This window comes from Anabrus simplex, chromosome 2 (genome assembly GCF_040414725.1).
Source record: "Anabrus simplex isolate iqAnaSimp1 chromosome 2, ASM4041472v1, whole genome shotgun sequence".
NCBI classification, from domain to species: domain Eukaryota; kingdom Metazoa; phylum Arthropoda; class Insecta; order Orthoptera; family Tettigoniidae; genus Anabrus; species Anabrus simplex.
Window position 1 is genome coordinate 352,677,903 of NC_090266.1, and position 17,312 is coordinate 352,695,214.

At 41.4% G+C, this 17,312-nt stretch overlaps 1 protein-coding gene across 5 annotated transcripts in view; it reads left to right on the plus strand.

The window, feature by feature from the left end:
• Window positions 1-3,173: 3,173 nt before the first annotated feature.
• Window positions 3,174-17,312, plus strand: part of LOC136864134 (E3 ubiquitin-protein ligase RNF170) — a 354,319-nt gene continuing 340,180 nt past the window's right edge. For all 5 annotated transcript variants that reach the window (XM_068226178.1, XM_067140754.2, XM_067140755.2 and 2 more), the window contains exons 1-3: window positions 3,174-3,545; window positions 14,941-14,975; window positions 15,069-15,170. In XM_068226178.1, the coding sequence (XP_068082279.1) occupies window positions 3,427-3,545; window positions 14,941-14,975; window positions 15,069-15,170 (256 nt within the window). In that variant the 5' untranslated portion in view covers window positions 3,174-3,426. The remainder of the gene's footprint in view (window positions 3,546-14,940; window positions 14,976-15,068; window positions 15,171-17,312) is intronic.

Here is a 17,312-nt window from a genome sequence, read left to right on the forward strand (position 1 = left end):
TTTTAACACGAGAATCGGGGTTTTACAGCTAGATGCTCTTCTTAGAATTTTAAAATGCAGTATCTAGCCTCTTACATCATACACTATTGTTTTACGGTACGGCCGGTTGCTCTTCCTGACGCTGAAAGACCAGGATTTAGCCAGTTACCCTTCCTGATGTAACAAGACTAGGATTTATTTTTAGACTGCACTTGGCTAGAAATAGCTACACGAAATTATTATATAGAAAGAGAATTGCCGGCTCCTACGGTTTGGTTTAGTGTGCTTGCCTCTCACCCGGCAGTCTCGGGTTCGATTCTCTTGGGATTAAAAATATGTTTTACAGCCGAGTGCCCCCTCCTGACGCAAGAATTTAAATCACAAGAGTCTGTTGTACAGCCGATTGCCCTTCCTGACGCTGAAAGACCAGGATTTAGCCAGTTACCCTTCCTGATGTAACAAGACTAGGATTTATTTTTAGACTGCACTTGGGTAGAAATAGCCACACGAAATTATTATATAGAAAGAGAATTGCCGGCTCCTACGGTTTGGTTTAGTGTGCCTGCCTCTCACCCGGCAGTCTCGGGTTCGATTCTCTTAGAACGAAGGTGCACTCCAAACACATCATTCAATGTTCTGATCATATGTTGTATCGATTATATTCTTAATCACTTCTTTTGTAATATAATCTTCAAGTATTCGATAAAGCTATGCCTTAACAGAGCAGGGAAAAGGAGGTTAACACAATCGCAATCTTACGCAAGCCGTTCAGAACTGTAGTCTTTTCTTCTCCTAGAACAAAGGTATTCCTTGACATGTTCTTTTTAAATTGTCCGCTACTACGATCAAGAGTGCAGCACGGTGCTCTCAGATGGCGGATGTGGAATTTGCCGCCACCACATGTCAAAGAATAAAGATACCAACACGATGCTCTCTTGGCAGCTTTTCAAATTATCCGCCACCACAGAGTGCAGCGCGACGCTCTGTAGATTAAAGATGGCGAATGTGGAATTTGTCACCACCACATAGAGTGCGGCACTGCGCTCTCTTGATTAAAGATGGTGGATGACAGCTGACGGAATTGCCCGCAAGAGTGCGGTACGTTGCTCTGTAGTTTAATGATGGTGGATGACAGCTGACGAAATTGCTCGCAAGAATGCGGCACGGTGCTCTGTAGTTTAAAGATGGCGGATGTCAGCTGACGCAAGAGGGCAGCACGGTGTTCTGTGGTTTAAAGATGGCGGATGACAGCTGACGAAATTGCCCGCATGATAGCAGCACGGTGCTTTGTCGATTGAAGATGGCGGATGACAGCTGTCAAAAAAAGCATGTGGCCAAACAAGAGCACGTGGAATTTGCCGCCACCACATTTCAAAAGGTATCTAGCTAAAGAGGGCAGCACTGTGCTCTGTTGATTAAAGATGGCGGATGACGGCTGTCAAAAATGCGCGTGAGTTTGTTTCCAAACAAGAGCATGTAGAATTTTTCAAATTGCCGCCACCACATAGAGGGCAGCACGGTGCTCTCTTGATTAAAGATGGCTGCTGTCATGTGGAATTGCCTGCCACCACATTTCAAAGGTATCTAGCTAAAGAGGGCAGCACGGTGCTCTCTAGATTAAAGATGGCTGCTGTCAAAAAGCATTTTTCAAATTATCCGCCATCACATTTCAAAGGTAAGTAGCTAAAGAGGGCAGCACTGTGCTCTATAGATTAAAGATGGCGGATGACAGCTGTCAAAAAAGCACGTGGATTTATTTACCGGTTCATATCTCGCGCTAGTGAGGTTAAGTTGGTAGCACTAAGGTTTAGGCCCGTTGAGATGGCAGCACTGCGTATGACAGGTGACGAATTTGCAGCTACTGCGATAAAGAGGGCAGCACAGTGCTCTGTGGTTTAAAGATGGCGGATGACAGCTGTCAAAAAGCACGGTTCTTTACCTATTCAAATCTCGCGCTAGTTAGGTTAAGTTGGTACTACTGAGGTTTAGGCCCGTCAAGATGGCAGTACTGAGGTTAGCGATGCGTTGTTGTCTGTCAAAAAGCACGTGGCTGTCAAAAACACGTGGATTTGTTTACCAATTCAAATCTCGCGCTAGTTAGGTTAAGTTGGTACCACTGAGGTTTAGGCCCGTCAAGATGGCAGCAGTGAGGTTAGTGATGCGTTGTTGTCGATGACAGCTGTCAAAAAGCACGTGGCTTTGTTTACAAATTCAAATTTCCCGCGGGAGGCGGAGGAGGCCTCTGGGAGGGCCCCCCGTGAGGCGGAGGCGGAGGGGCCCCTGGGAGCCCTGAGGCGAAGGCGGCGCCCGAACCATCCAATCATACTACTCCCTGTCACCTCAACATATGTTCTCGCGCCAATTCGCTCTGTTTTGACAACCGTTAACATGGGTGCCCCTTATCAACTTGTTTCAAGCAGGGAGCGCTGATGTCAGGTATAGAGCCCCTCTATGTTATTCTAGCTCGTTGACAAACACGAAGCAATTTAAACGTCCAGAGAACAAAACAAACGAAGATAAACTACTCGACTAAAATTATATGTGTTACCAACACATAACCTCAATGTTGTTGTCCTTAAGATATATGAAGATATGATACACGACATTTTTTAAAATGAGAAAACCACAACATTCCAACAATCTGCCACCTGAGCGACTGCCCTAAATGCAGATCAGTATTGATTAATTGATTAAGGTGTTTCTTTTTCAGATTTCATTAATACCCAATATGTTGTGATAAAACCATGTTTTGGCGTTTCCTTGAGACATTGTAATTAAAGCATGAAACTAGCAGTGAGGAAACAAATTTCAAAATGAGCATTTATGAAGTTCTTTGATATCTCCTAATTCCCCGCTGACTGAACCTTTGACTGTTATTTTGGAACAGTTCCAGAAAAAAAAGAACAATTTCGCCCATCTCTAATATGTCAGAGGAACGGTAACTGTATCGGCGAGTAGGGACATTAAGCTGTATAGTGAGACACTGAATCGAATCCAACAGTGAGAAAATAACTATAAATCACTACCTTCAGTATTATCTGCGGAGAAAGACTACGGTTATACGCTTTGCGCCCTTGCATGTTGGTGAATTGTAGACCAGTTCCGCTGAAGTGTAGGCGATACGGAACCATATGTCTGAATGTCTGTGTACGGAACACTGCTATTTCGGAACAGGATATTGTTAGACCAATCCCTCGGTGTGCAGGCAATGCAGTATTCTGTTATTTCAGATCAGGATGTTGTGGCGTACTGTTCATTTTACGAAGAGCTCCGTGTTTGGAACAGTTAGAAAATAACTGTTCTATTTGTTTTTGTCCATCTATATTTTCAGTATTGGCAACACTGGATTGATCATTTCATCCGCCGAATTTGAGAAGTGGGTGCATTTTGATAACACACTGCCGTGGACGAGGTGTATTGTTATTGTTGTTAAAAATCAGCGAAACAATGGATCGCCTCCCAAGAGCTTGGGTAAATGGTATTGGCAATGAAGTGCTACTAGTTATTACAACAATGCTGGTGATCGTCATATCTGCAGTCATTTTCGCTGTTAGTATGTACACCAGGTGAGAGCATTTCTTTGTAACATAACCTTATTTTTAAGATTTAGTCTTAATGTTTTAATGATTAAAACTTTACAAGTTGCATATGGATAGTTTTAAGGATATTGAAATATCGGGGAAATATTGAGGAATAGTGACAATATAAATATTAAATCTTTAAGTATTCATGGACATGCACGGTCAAAGGTAAAAAAAGTTTACAAAGAGGTCGGGTGATTGCGACATTTGTGGCTGTACATAGGTATTATAAGATGTGCGCGATTGGAAATACTATTTCCCATGGACTTCTGTGCGCGGATGGCTATTTTGTGTATTTGATGAGGTGGTTTTTATTATTTTGTAACAATAGTTACCATAACTGTTGCGTGCTACGAAAACGCTAGCAAGAAACAGTTTACATTCTTTCACTTTATGGAAGCTGGATAATAAGGTTACTAAGATTATTTTCTAAAATTGCATTCTTTCTGTACTTCAATTATTTAAAGCCTAATGAAGGATGACATTGCAACAAATTCATAATGTTAGCTAAATAAAAGTTTCATTTAAGCGCAGCTGTGAGCTTGCACTCGGGAGATAGTGGGTTCGAATCCTACTATCGGCAGCTCTGAAGATGGTTTTCCGTGGTTTCCCATTTTCACACGAGGCAAATGCTGGTGCTGTACCTTAATTAAGCTCATGGACGCTTCCTTCCCAAACCTAACCCTTTCCTATCCCTTTGTCGCTATAAGGCCTATCTGTGTCGGTGCGATGTAAAGCAACTGATTTTATGATCGTTCAAAAAGTAGAGTCCGATGTTTATCTTGTCCACGATGTGTGCCACAAGAATCCATTGCTTCACTGTGCTCCGCCCTAGAGAGAAATCCACCACTGTCTCGCCATGGGCGGGCATCTCCTGTGGCATTCGCCGGGCTGAGGTTTACTGGCGGGGGCCAAATTCTCTGCCGCTACACAACCATCAGCTGGAAATGGTCAATGTTGCTTTAGTGTCAGCCAGCATGCTCCGTGCTATTCCGCTGATGACTCTCTCAGCCATCAGGCTGCTACCATTGGATCGTACTCTTGTTATGCGGATGTGTGCTGCTAGGACTTAACAATTATCCTGAGCTAACCTTCGCCCCTAAGCTTGGCTAATAGTCATTTCCCTGACCATTGTGTTTCTTGGCCGTCATGTCGATAGTTGGAGGCTCCCATCTTTGCAATTCTGGCTAATGTGCCCTTGTTACTACAAATCCAGCAGGGGCATATCTTTGGGGCATCCGCTGACTCTAGCATTGTCACTTTGCTTTGGTGGGTTCCGCTTGGTTTCGTACAACCTTCCGGCGGCTTCAAGAAGTTGATCAGGGACTACTTCCAGGTAGTGTAGCCTAGTCTGTAGTCTTGATGAAGTCTGCTTCAACACAAACGCGTGGCTGAGAGTGTCTCCTATGGTCTTCTTGGCGGGCGAGGCAAAATGCCAGTTGGCTATCCGGGTCACATAGACGATCTATGAAGGTCTACCTACTCAGCTGTTCGAGGAACTCTTCTGGTGCTGATTGGTAGGCCAGACGGGCAACATCTGTCTCGAACTCGTGGAGAGTCTCCGTACTCCTCCAAGGTCTGGTCTGAAGCTGTGTCTTGATTGGACTGTTGGAGATGGCTATCACCATATCAGGCGTCCATGTGGGCTGGTAGTGCGGTGTAATTGCTCTGAGCGTCTTCCGGTAATGCCTGTAGGACATTGAGGGCATCCCTCATCAGAGCCATGATGAGAGTTGGAGCATTGTCCTCTGCACTCCAGTGGTTAGCGCAACAGGCTGCCTTTAACTGTTGCGGGTACATACTCCATGGTGCCTTCCCGTCGAACATTGTTGGCATAACCTTGGTCGAACTCAGTACCGCAGACGATAGCCCCTCCTCATAGGTCCTGTCTTGTACGTTATTGCTTAGCCGGGCAATTTCTCTGTGCAGGATCTCGGAAATAGCGTTGAATTTTTGATCAACCATAGCTATTTTTTCATTAACTGTCCCTATCTTTTCATGAATTTTCTCGTCAATGTTCCATTGAACCGCATTAAGCTTTTTTTCGAGTTCGTCTTTCACTTTGGTTATTTCTGCTTGCAATATGTGGTTTTTGGCTCGGCGGTTAGGGGCGCACAGCTGTGAGGTTGCATTCGGGAGATAGTGGGTTTGAACCCCACCGTCAGAAGCCCTGGAGATAATTTTTTTTGGCTTCCCAGTTTTACACCAGGCAAATGCTGGGGCTGTACCTTAATTAAAGCCACGGCTGCTTCCTTCCCACTGCTAGCCCTTTCCTATCCCATCGTCACCATAAGACCTATCTGTGTCGTTGTGATGTAAAGCAGGTTGTAAAATATCGTCGTTTGCCGGGACAAAACCTCTTATTTTAATATTTTTGGAGATATACTGACCCACAGCACATTCATTATGAAGAGCAAGAATGCCTTGTCCACATTCACACAATATTGCACCTTAGATGACAGAACATTACCGGCCAAAGTTCTAAGCTAAAATATTTCACGTAGGAGGTTTTGTCCCAGCAGCAACAATATGTGCTTATCTCATGGTGGCCCTTTTCGATAATTCTCAGTCTGTCTTCTGCTTTCTTCCAGCCTTCTTCCATCCTCTTCATGATTGTCTTCTGCTCTTCTTTTTATTTCCTTTATCATCTTGAAGAGTGCTACGCGCGCGCACGTGTGAATACACTCTCTCTCTCAACCATGAATGACCACATTCACTAATTGCTTCGTTTTTACAAGGTTTTGTCTCCTTCACACAGTAGAGAGTCCGGCTCGTTGATTGACAAGGCTTGCCTTACTTTAAATTCTCGGACCAGTCACCCCACATTGCAGCTGTGTGCAGACAGCTAGGTTTGAGCACAGGGCTGCTGACACCCCACAACACACGATGACTGTTCCTTGGTTCTACTCGAGAGAAAGTTCAGTAATTCACATAGTCAAATACAGTGAACAACTAAACAGGTGACCGAGGTATGAGCGATGCTAGTATTACCATTCCTTATGCTGCCACTCATAGGGTCGGTTGGTGCATGCGTTTCAGTGGGCTTGGCAGACTGATATACAATAGCAACTTCTGGCTCGATGAGGAAAGCAACAGGAAATTACCCCACTCCTCATTTCCTTAGTACACCTCTTCAGTGATGCCTAGGCTATTTATGACAGCTGTTAACGGAGCTATGGAGGATCAAACCAGCCTTTAAAATTCGATACGTGTTTCATCCTATATCAGGACATCTTCAGTCAAAAAATAAATGTACAGACCTTAAAATTGTAACAAGGATATTGAATATATTAAGTTTAAAAATTCAATGACGATTGCGTCCAACTAAAATGTGACGTATTGTAACCGTTCACCACCATGCCCATAGGCATGTCATGAGGTCCAACAGATAATATATGCTGTTTTCTGCGACATGTTTGGTCGTAACGAATATTTTTCGCCCAGACCAGGATACGAGTAGCGCTGCGCCAGCTAGGAGGACGAGGATCTAGTTACGCACACAGAGGGAAAGAGAGCTATGTGCAGCGAGACCTTGGAATTACGCTCTCTATTTGGAGACAGAGATGAGAAGAGCCACGCCAAGTGCAGGAGAGCATTTGGGTCAGAAGGTGGAGTCTATTACAGTGTTTTAACACAAGAGCTGGATATTTTCAGCGATTTCCCTGTATATCCACTGGTACCAACTCATCGTATTCACTTGATAATAATAATAGTTATTATAATAATAAAAGTTTTGATACATGCTATGGAAACTTATGAGTAAGGACTCATTTGAATCGGCATATTTTATACAAAGTAACGATGTCAGAAAATGTACTACATAACGAGAGTACCGGTAATGACGCACGTTAGACAGATGTTAGGGTCGCGCCGCTTGAAAGAAATGAGTGAGTCCCCAGGAGGTAATAGCTGATATGCAAATTTTTAAGAGCAATTGAAATAAAAATCTTTAAGGTTCCACCTTGTTCAATACAAATACACTGTTGTTAGATAGTTTTTACAACATATATTTCATTGCAGAACTAGTTTTGGCGCTCATTTAAACACCATCATCAGCTGCATCAGTGAAATTTAAGCTGAATCAAGTCCTAAAATGTTAAAATGTTCATTGCACAGGTACACTATGATTCAGCTCATATTTCACGATTTTATGAATGCAGTTGAACTTGATTTTTACGAGTGTATAGAATAATAGCCATCACAGTATATTGAAGACTGCTCATCACTCAGAGATGAGATTTTACAATTTTGACTCACAAGGGTTATCTTGCTTGTAAATTAGAGTTTTAAACTTACCATTAGATAGATATTAAGGAGTTAATTATACCAATATATTGTTTTAAAATGTTATATCTCCAAGTTTTTCTACTTATTATGCAGCTGATGATGGTGTATTGAACAAGGTGGAACCTTAGAGATTTTTATTTCAATTGTGATCTCAGTTCAGTGCGGGCAAATAAGATGAAGTTCCTCACGTTTAAATTTTTAAGAGAACGCTTAGAAGATTACGAGTGATCCAACGATGCGATTTGAATGAAACTCAATCAGTGGAAAGTAGAATTTTTGGGCTACAATTTGACTACTCACATGATTCTGAGAAGTCATTATTAACGGACCTAATTTTGTAAGTGTGCGTGACTTACCACCACTCTAGGCGACAAGCTGGTTTCACTATACAAGAAACCCTAGCTCGTTCATAGTATTCCATTCTAATACAGTGTACCGCAGTTGTTACGTGTTAGTTGTGAAACTTCATCGGTCAGTGTGAGCCAGTGGGCTCAGTTATTGTAATTCAGTGTGATTGAAAGTATTTTGCGCTATTCACTGTAAATTATTGTGCTCAACTTAAGTCTGTGTTATATCAGACAATTCCATGTGAATATAAAACCCAGTCATACGGGATGAAGGAAGGATTGTGTGTGTGAGTGTAGATGCTGGTAGTTCCCATATTAACATATTCACATATTAAGGGAATACATAATATTAGAGTCAATGGCGGCTCATGTATATAACATTTAAAGGGCGGGTAGCTTCCGTTGATTGTGCGAACGTAGTGAGATGCCGATATGTTCTGCAAATGATTAATTGCCATGAGTAAAGCAAGTGTAGTGTTGGAAGGCGCAAATGGAAATAATAGGAAGTGCTAATAATATAGCCAGAGGTTAGTGTCTGAATAAAGAGTGTGATGCTCATATAAAACAACGGAAGTCAATAACTGTGACGTGCAAAAAGGGAAGTGAGTGGCGAGCTACAGGAACTCAAAATCATTACTTGGTTTGACGCAAGTGTGATAAACTGATATAAACTTGAAAATAATATTCTCTCAACCATGGGTAAATAATGCAAGTATCGAACTCGAATTATTATTGTTATTTTACGATTATGATTATAATTTTGACTTATGATGTACATCCACTTATTAGTATCATTATTAGTTTACAATCACATTATTTGTGAGGTTATGTCATTAAGCGTTTGCTGTATATAGGTATTTATATGAGTTTAGTTAAGGTGAGAACCTGTAGTTAATGTTATATAATTTATTATTACCTGTATTAATGCTTGTAATCCACTACAGAATTGTGAAACACACCGTAACATCCAGAATGGTACTGGGTAGATGAGAACTCGGTAGATTATTCCGTACATTATATCTGGGCCTTAAGCACTCTAGAATTTACGAGAAAATGTATCTTTCTAGAAGCTTGGCCAGGCACATATGTAAAGAGGTGGTCTTTTGATTATAGAGACGAGTTATTACTTAGCTGGAGTTTTGGTTTAACAGGAGTATACTTGTGACCTCGTGTTGTGTTGAACTGACATGTTGTCACCAGTCAGTTGTTTCAACTGTGTTTTAAGGTTGCAATTTCCATGTGGCGTGTGCTTAGTGGTAGGCATTTGTTAAATATGGCAGGTTGTTGACGTGTATATTTTGTTTGTGACAGCAGTGATTAAGGTTATGTTCATGTGAAGTTCAGGTGAAATAAACAGCATTTTGTGTCCGTCTTTGTGGATAAATTAACTGGCGACCGTGACAAGGACGTAAAAATTTGTGAGTAAATACGAGTGCAAGTGCGAAATGATCAAAATGAAAGTGATACTAGGGAATGTGTCGGTGAAAGACCTCAAAGACAAACTCACCAAGATAAATTTCCTGACGAACGGCAAGAAGAAATCGCTGCAGACACGATTATGGGAAGATCTCGCTGAAAAAGGTGAAGATCCCGAAAAGTTTTTCATCGAAGTCGACGAAGATCCAGGCGAAACTTCGGAAAATGAGGTAAATATGAGCAAAATGTGTTCTAACTTAATGACCATGATGCAGGCGCTAAATGACAAAATTTCAGATGTCATTTTCGGCCTAATAGGACAGATTGCAGATCATATTTCGAAAGTAAATGACAAAAATTCAGACGTCAATTCCGGCCTAACTGGACAGATTGCAGATCAAATTTCGAAAGTAAATAACATAATTTCAGATGTCAATTCTGGCCTAACAGGACAGATTGCAGATCAAATTTTGAAAGTAAATGACAGACTTTCAGACAAAATTTCAGACATCAATTCCGCCCTAACAGAACAGATTGCAGGCCAAATTTTGAAAGTAAAGGTCAATATTTCTCAAGCTAACTCAGGTTTAACCGGACAAATATCACAAGGGTACACGCAGGTTTACAAAGTTGAACAGGGCCTAGAATAAAAAATTTCAACCGTAGATGACAAAATTTCATCTCAAATTAGCTACTTCACGAATCGATTAACGTAGCAGATATCAGACCTCAGGTCAAAACTGGGACAGGTTGAACAGATCGATAATAGGGTAAGCCATCTGGAAGGGGATGTCTCAGACCTCAAGGAGGAGGTGGAAATCCAGGTTTCCGGCATAAAGCAACAGGTTGAGGGGAGGATTTCTACCGTTGAGGGAGGTTTTGTATGCTGTATCTCTGCCGTCGAGGGAAATTTTGGGAATCGTATTTCTGCTGTTGGAGGAAGGTTAGAAAACCGGTTTTCAACCATCAAGGGAGATATGCAGAATATAAGGGAAAACATCCTTCACAAAGTAGAAGATAGATTAACTCAAACAGGATATATCACCACACCTCTAACCCCCTCAAACCTAACCGGCAATACAACACCCCTAGACCCGAAAGCGATTATAGAGAGCCTTCCGGAATTCCACGGGTGACTGGAAGAGAACCCGACTAGTTTCATCGAGGGATTGATCAGTCTGTTAGGAAGGACTAATCTGTCAGAGGACATCTTCGTGCAACTCATCACACCGCGATTAAAGGGGCAAGCCGCTACTTGGTGGAATAACTTGAAGGGTTTAAATTTAAACTGGACGGACTTCAAGAAGGAATACCTCGCTAGGTTTAATTCCGAAGGGCTGAGGAGCTCTGTGAAAAGGAAGCTACTGACTGAGGCTCAACCCACTGGCATGAGAGCTAGTGCCTTCGTCCTACAGAAGTACCAACTCTTAAAGCATATGCTCCCGGAAGGAAGCGAAAACGATATCTTACCAGACATCACAGAGCTACTCCACGATAAGATTTGACCCTTAGTGAAAGCATCACAACCGAGATCCTTTGATGATCTACGCAGAATTACCGCCCAGCTGGAGGAGGAACACAAGAGCAAAGCTGTGGAAGAGACGAGCACAGTTAGGAAGTGTTATCAGTGTGGAAGAGCGGGATACCTGAAGAACAAGTGACCAGCCTTGACGTCGGAAAATTAGGTCCGGCCCATTCTGGATTGAGGGGGGGGATGGGAACGGGAATGCGCCTCAAGACGCGACAGACAAAGAACCGTGGTCAAGTAGGAGAGGGATTGGTCAGATAGTGAGTAGAATAGGCCAACCCCACCCAGCTATCATCTTAAGGATTGGCAACGAGAATTTTTCAGCCATACTCGACAGCCAAGCAAGCCATTCATTTGTCAACAGGACTGTCGCCAGATTACTACCGCCTGTGAAGTCTCACCATCTCGGAGGGGTAGTGGGAGCGGGGATCAGGGTAACCTATTCCATTCAAGGATAGACTAACCTAACCGCTAAATGCATGAACATGCCTATTGTAATTGACGTTGCAGTGATTCAGAACCTGATACCGGATATCATATTAGGTCATGACTTTCTGGTGGAATAAAAGGTGATCCTAGACTGTGCAGCTCATAAAGTCTTTTCGGGAAAAGACAGATGTCTGGGGGTCGTCTGGCACGATGGAAATCTTCAGACTTGCAAGGATACGGAAGTCGACGTAGACCTGGGAGATATACAGTTAACACATCTTCAACTGAGTGAAGTCATCATCAGTAAAATAGGTCGGACTATCACTGTTACACACACCATTGAATGCAGCGCTCCTTCACCCATCAAGCAACGTCCATATCCAATCAACCCGGATAAGCGCAACTTCGTCATCAAGAAGATTCAAGAGATGGAAGGACAAGGTCTCATTGAACCCTCTATATCCTGTTGGGTTTCACCTATCATCCTACCAAAGAAGAAGAATGGGGAGTATCGACTGTGTGTGGACTTCTGCAGTTTGAATGAGAAGACCGTTAGTGATGCCTACCCCATGCCTGACCTGAGAGACTTGCTGAAACAAGTAAATGGATCTAGGATTTTCAGCACACTGGACTCGACTCTGGATACTGGCAAGTGAAGGTCGAAGAAAGTTCTAGACCACTGACCGTCTTCATGACAGCGGGAGGATTGTACCACTTTGCAGTAATGCCCTTAGGATTGAAGAATGCTCCTGCCACCTTCATGCAACTGATGGATAAGGTATTATCAGGATATGTTGGGGAGATTTTTGCCAAGTGTATCTCGACGATTTTTAATTGACAGCAAGAATTTTCAAGAATAACTTGTACATCTGAGGAAAGTACTGGAACGAATGAAGATTCATGGACTGACTTGCCAGCTGGAGAAGTACCACTTCGCCCAGTCCCCCGTAGAATATCTTGGCCATGTCCTAACATCTGAAGGCTTAGAAAGGCAACCGGAGAAGAATCGAGCTATCGAAGAAGCTGAACGCGCGCAGACCAAGCGACAAGTACGTCAGTTCTTTGGCTTGTGTGGATGGCATAGCAGCTTTGTGCCACACTTTGAAAAGAAGGCAATACCAATCACTGATGTACTCCATAACAACTGCCTGTTCTGATGGACCAGCAAGGAAGAGGCAGCATTCCAAGGCATTAAGGCTGCAATATGCAACGCTCCCGGTCTAGCCTATCCCGACCCTCGACGGAAGATGTGCCTGCAGACGGGCGTCAGCGACTCCAGCTTAGGAGCAGTGTTATTACAGGAGAGGAGTGACGGCGGAAGGGACATCATTGAGTATTACAATGCTTATAGAGTTAAAGGTTTCCACCTATTCAATACATTAACATAATAATTCAATTAAACATCACATGTTTATTTAAAATATCATGGTATACTTTATGGGACCGGTTTCGGCATCCATCGTGCCATCATCAGCCATTGAGATATTGATTGCAAGGTATATTAGAAAAATAAAAAAAATATAATACTATTAGTGCAGTGTAAAATGTATGCTTAGCATACTATACCAACAACAAATCTGAAGTCATTATATGTACATTAAAATGTGGCTAAGTGACAAAGACCAATTATTCTGTAGAAAATAATATGTCTAAAAAACACAATATTATCTTGTGCGTCCAAAATTATTGGAGGTGATTAAAAATGTCTATAATTTGGCCTAGCAAAATACAAGGACTATTGTGAGAAGTATCTGGTTTTTGATATATTATATATCATAAACCTCGGCCTCAGCCAATCATTAACTTACTTTGAACAATATTACATAGCAGTGGAGCTATTTAATGGTGAGACGGCGACGCCGGTCTAGAGAGCCAGGAATAACTGCCGAGAGGATTCGTCACACTGACCATGCGTCACCTCGTAATCTGCAGGCCTTTGGACCGAGCAGCAGTCGCTTGGTAGGCGGAAGGCCCATTGGGGCTGTAGTTTTGTTTCATTTAGGGGTGTTTGTAAGATTATAAATATACATATTTAATTTTTGTGATGTTTAACCAAATTGTTGATGGATCATTCGTTCTTGGATTCTCCGTTTTCCCATGTTGTACGTTTTTTTCCGTGGTCCCTCCAAAAACGGAGAATCGGGGTTCCACTGTAGTTATATGTTGTGTTGTATCGAATTCTGTATGTGCCAGGCTGAGTGGCTCAAACAGTTGTGCTGGTCTTCTGACCCCAACTTGGCAGGTTTGATCCTGGCTCGGTCCGGTAGTATTTCAACGTGCTCAAATACATTAGCCTCGTGTTGGTAGATTTACTGGCAGGAGTAATTTCTGGCACCACAGTGTCTCCAAAAACCGTAATTGTAGTTAGTGGGATGTAAATATAAATAACATTATTAATTCTGTATGCTCTACAGGCATGGGAGTAAGTACTGATTTGATTGATGTATGGTAGGGTCAGACCTTGATGGCCCTATACAGAAGCCACCCACGTGCCTGAATTATTTTACTCTAGCTTAGTGGGTAGTAAGGAAAGTTTGCATGTCAAAACTTGGAATTCATACGTGTTGCTTGTTTTACAGTTGGATATAAACATATCTAATTGAACACACGGGATATATATACATATTATATACAGTGTTCTATCTAGGACCCTGCTGTTTTTACAGACCGCCCGGCTAACATAACCTAGATATGTGCTGGTTACGTAATACTAATACATATTTGAGTCATTAGGTGTTCCAAATGAAAAAATGTAAACACTGTAAAAATGTTTATTTATATTATAAATCTTCGTTGTTGTCAGCATAATTGCCTCAATTTCATTTAAGTTTCGACGTTTAGCTTGATTATCACGTAGTGTCGTGCTCGAGCGGTGTCTGTATAAGCGTGGAATCACATGCGAGCACTCCATTCCGCCCGACATCACCATCCCGTATGGCATCCACACTAGTCGTTCAAAATACTCTGTTATGTCTTGTTTGTGACAACACTAAAATAGTTCAATTTTGGCATTAATATTATTAATGCCTTGAGGGGACTAAATTCAAATTTTATCATATTCACTTTTTTTTTTTTTTACGTAGTATTCCCCGCCCGGCTGCTCATTCTTGCCATCCAGCTGACAAAAATTTCTGGGTAGAATACTACAATATATATACATATTATATATATATCCACATCAATGCGACATGCATTAAAATTCATAAGGTATATTCAAAATTACAGCCTTGCTGAAGGTTTCGTGTCCAGTATAATGTAATTTTTTATTTGTCCATATGACAAATTTTGAGACTTAACCACAGTTATATAAGGGTAACATTGCTAAAGCAGTCAAAAGATGATAATTTCTAATTATTATTTCTTTATTTTTCAGATATTATCGACAGAGTCATGATGGTGGAGCACAAGGTTTGCTAATTTTTAGATTCCTCAAATATATATAGTGAGTGATATAAATATTTGAAAATAATGATGAATTTTGCAAATATTTTCATTTTTCAGATGTGCACGAGCCACCACCAGGGTATAATAGGGATTTGTGCCCTATATGTATTGAAACACACCAGTGGCCCGTGGAGACAAACTGTGGGCATTTATTTTGTGGTATGTATCAACATTCATCTTACTATTGCTGTATTGTACTGTGAATGAATATTCATGCTCAGTAGAGATTTTCAACAGTGAAATTTCCACATTTCATTTTCTACTACCCTCCTCCAAGTAATATCCCAGTTGAGTTAACCAACAGATCGAGAACACGTTGTTGCTGAATGTTCACCTGGGTAAAGTACATCCCAAAAGGCTCCATGCTTAGTGTCAACCACCAGAGTTAGGTTCTGAAAACCAACTAATTTAAGTCTTGAAACTACTGCTCAATTTTGCCATGGAATATTACTCTCATGCATGCCGTCTGCTGGTTCAGTCAGTACCTGCATAAACATTTTTAAGAGCAGCTCTACCAGTTTTCTTCTTCGTATACAGTAGCATAAAGGTGTTTTATTTCATGAATGTATGAATCAAAACCTTAATAAAATCAACATTTTAATCTGCTACTTAAGAAGCACTTTTCAGATGACAAAAAATGAAGATGATAATTTTTGTTCTAAGGAATTAAACGTTGAGATCATTTATCCCTGCAGAACAGAAAAAATCCAGCATCAGATTGCTATGTATGCAGTAAATTTAGCAATGTAATAGGCCTAAATAAAGAAGAAGATTGAGCCTGCAAATAATTTATACTTCATTAACACGCGAGAGGTCGTGCCCGCGGCAGTTTGCCACACTTTTTTAATATTTGTTAATAATTTCGTTGCTAGCCCCTGTAGGGCTTAGAGCACTCGTTTCATCCCTCCACTCCCTCTCTCCTGCCTGACATTGATTATCGTCAGTGAATAACCTGCTGCATGCCGGAGTAGTTTAAGTTTTCCTTTCACTATCGCATCTGCCACTGCAAATTGCCTTCATGTAAACCCTCGGGTAGTGCATTCTTACATGACTGCATTTCCAAGAAAGTTTCTTAAGTACATGATCGTTATGGTGGCTTTCAGTGAAGTGTGGTGCTGTAGTTTTATCTTGAATTCTGACCAAATTATTCATTGAAATGTAAAAATGCAAACGTTGAGGCAATTTGCTCACGTGCGACCTCCCATGCTCTTCAAAAACTCGCGTAATTTTACCAGATTTTGCAACAAAAAAATTCATTATTTTTTTTATATTGAGAAAATATTTTTACTGGGTAATTATGTTAGTACTAGTTGAAAGGCAGTTAAACAGGTTACATATTTATATTTTTATCAGAGCATTCACTGCAAAAGGAAAACAGCAGCTCATTAAAATATTAAGCCTGAGCAATTTGCCTTCGCGCGACCCCTCGCGTTCTAAAACGGGCGCGACCTCTCGCGTGTTAACAAGCATAAAAAATAGGGACATGAAAAGGAACACACAATAGGACAAACACAAATGACAAGTCAATATGGGAAGGAAGAGTGATAGAAAGAGAAGACAGGGGCAAACCTGAAAACACAAAAGGACAAATACAACCTCCACATTTTCATATACTGCCGTCTTTGAATAGATAGGCTTTCTCCTTATCAATCCCTGTTGTTCTACTTCTATTTCTTGTCAGCCATTGATGAGCCAGTTTCTGCTTCCTAGCTTCCTCAGGCAGGCAGCGTCAACGCTCATTGAGGGGTCATCTTGAAAAATGTCCAGTCTTAACCACTCAAGCCGGGTCGACGTGTACGGACCTACAAAACATAAGCCAGGAGCGGTTTGACGTATACCTGTACAGACCAGGCTAACAATGTTTTAGATGTACATCTGCGTGTCATCTGTTGGTTATCAATGTGAACTTTTAGCGTGGCTCACAGTACAGGGTATCATCTTCTACTGTAATGCAGCATTGTGTTGGTGTAAAAAGAATTTGTTTCATCAACGTTGATCATGGTAAACAACATGGTGGCGTCCTTGCATGGTCTGTATTTATCTGATGCAGCTCTGGAATGCATAATAGGTGAAAGTAGGGATGAGCATAATCCATGTGATAATGAAAGTGTTAATGATGATGATTATGCACAGCAGGAAATTACATGTGATGTACATAATGATAGTAATATAAGTGAATGCTCACCCGAGTGATCATGGACGCCTGTTGATTTGAATTTTATTCCATTAAGAAGGTAATTAGGCATTTTTTTACTTTGCATGCCACATTTTTATATGTAGATATAACATCTGCATGATATG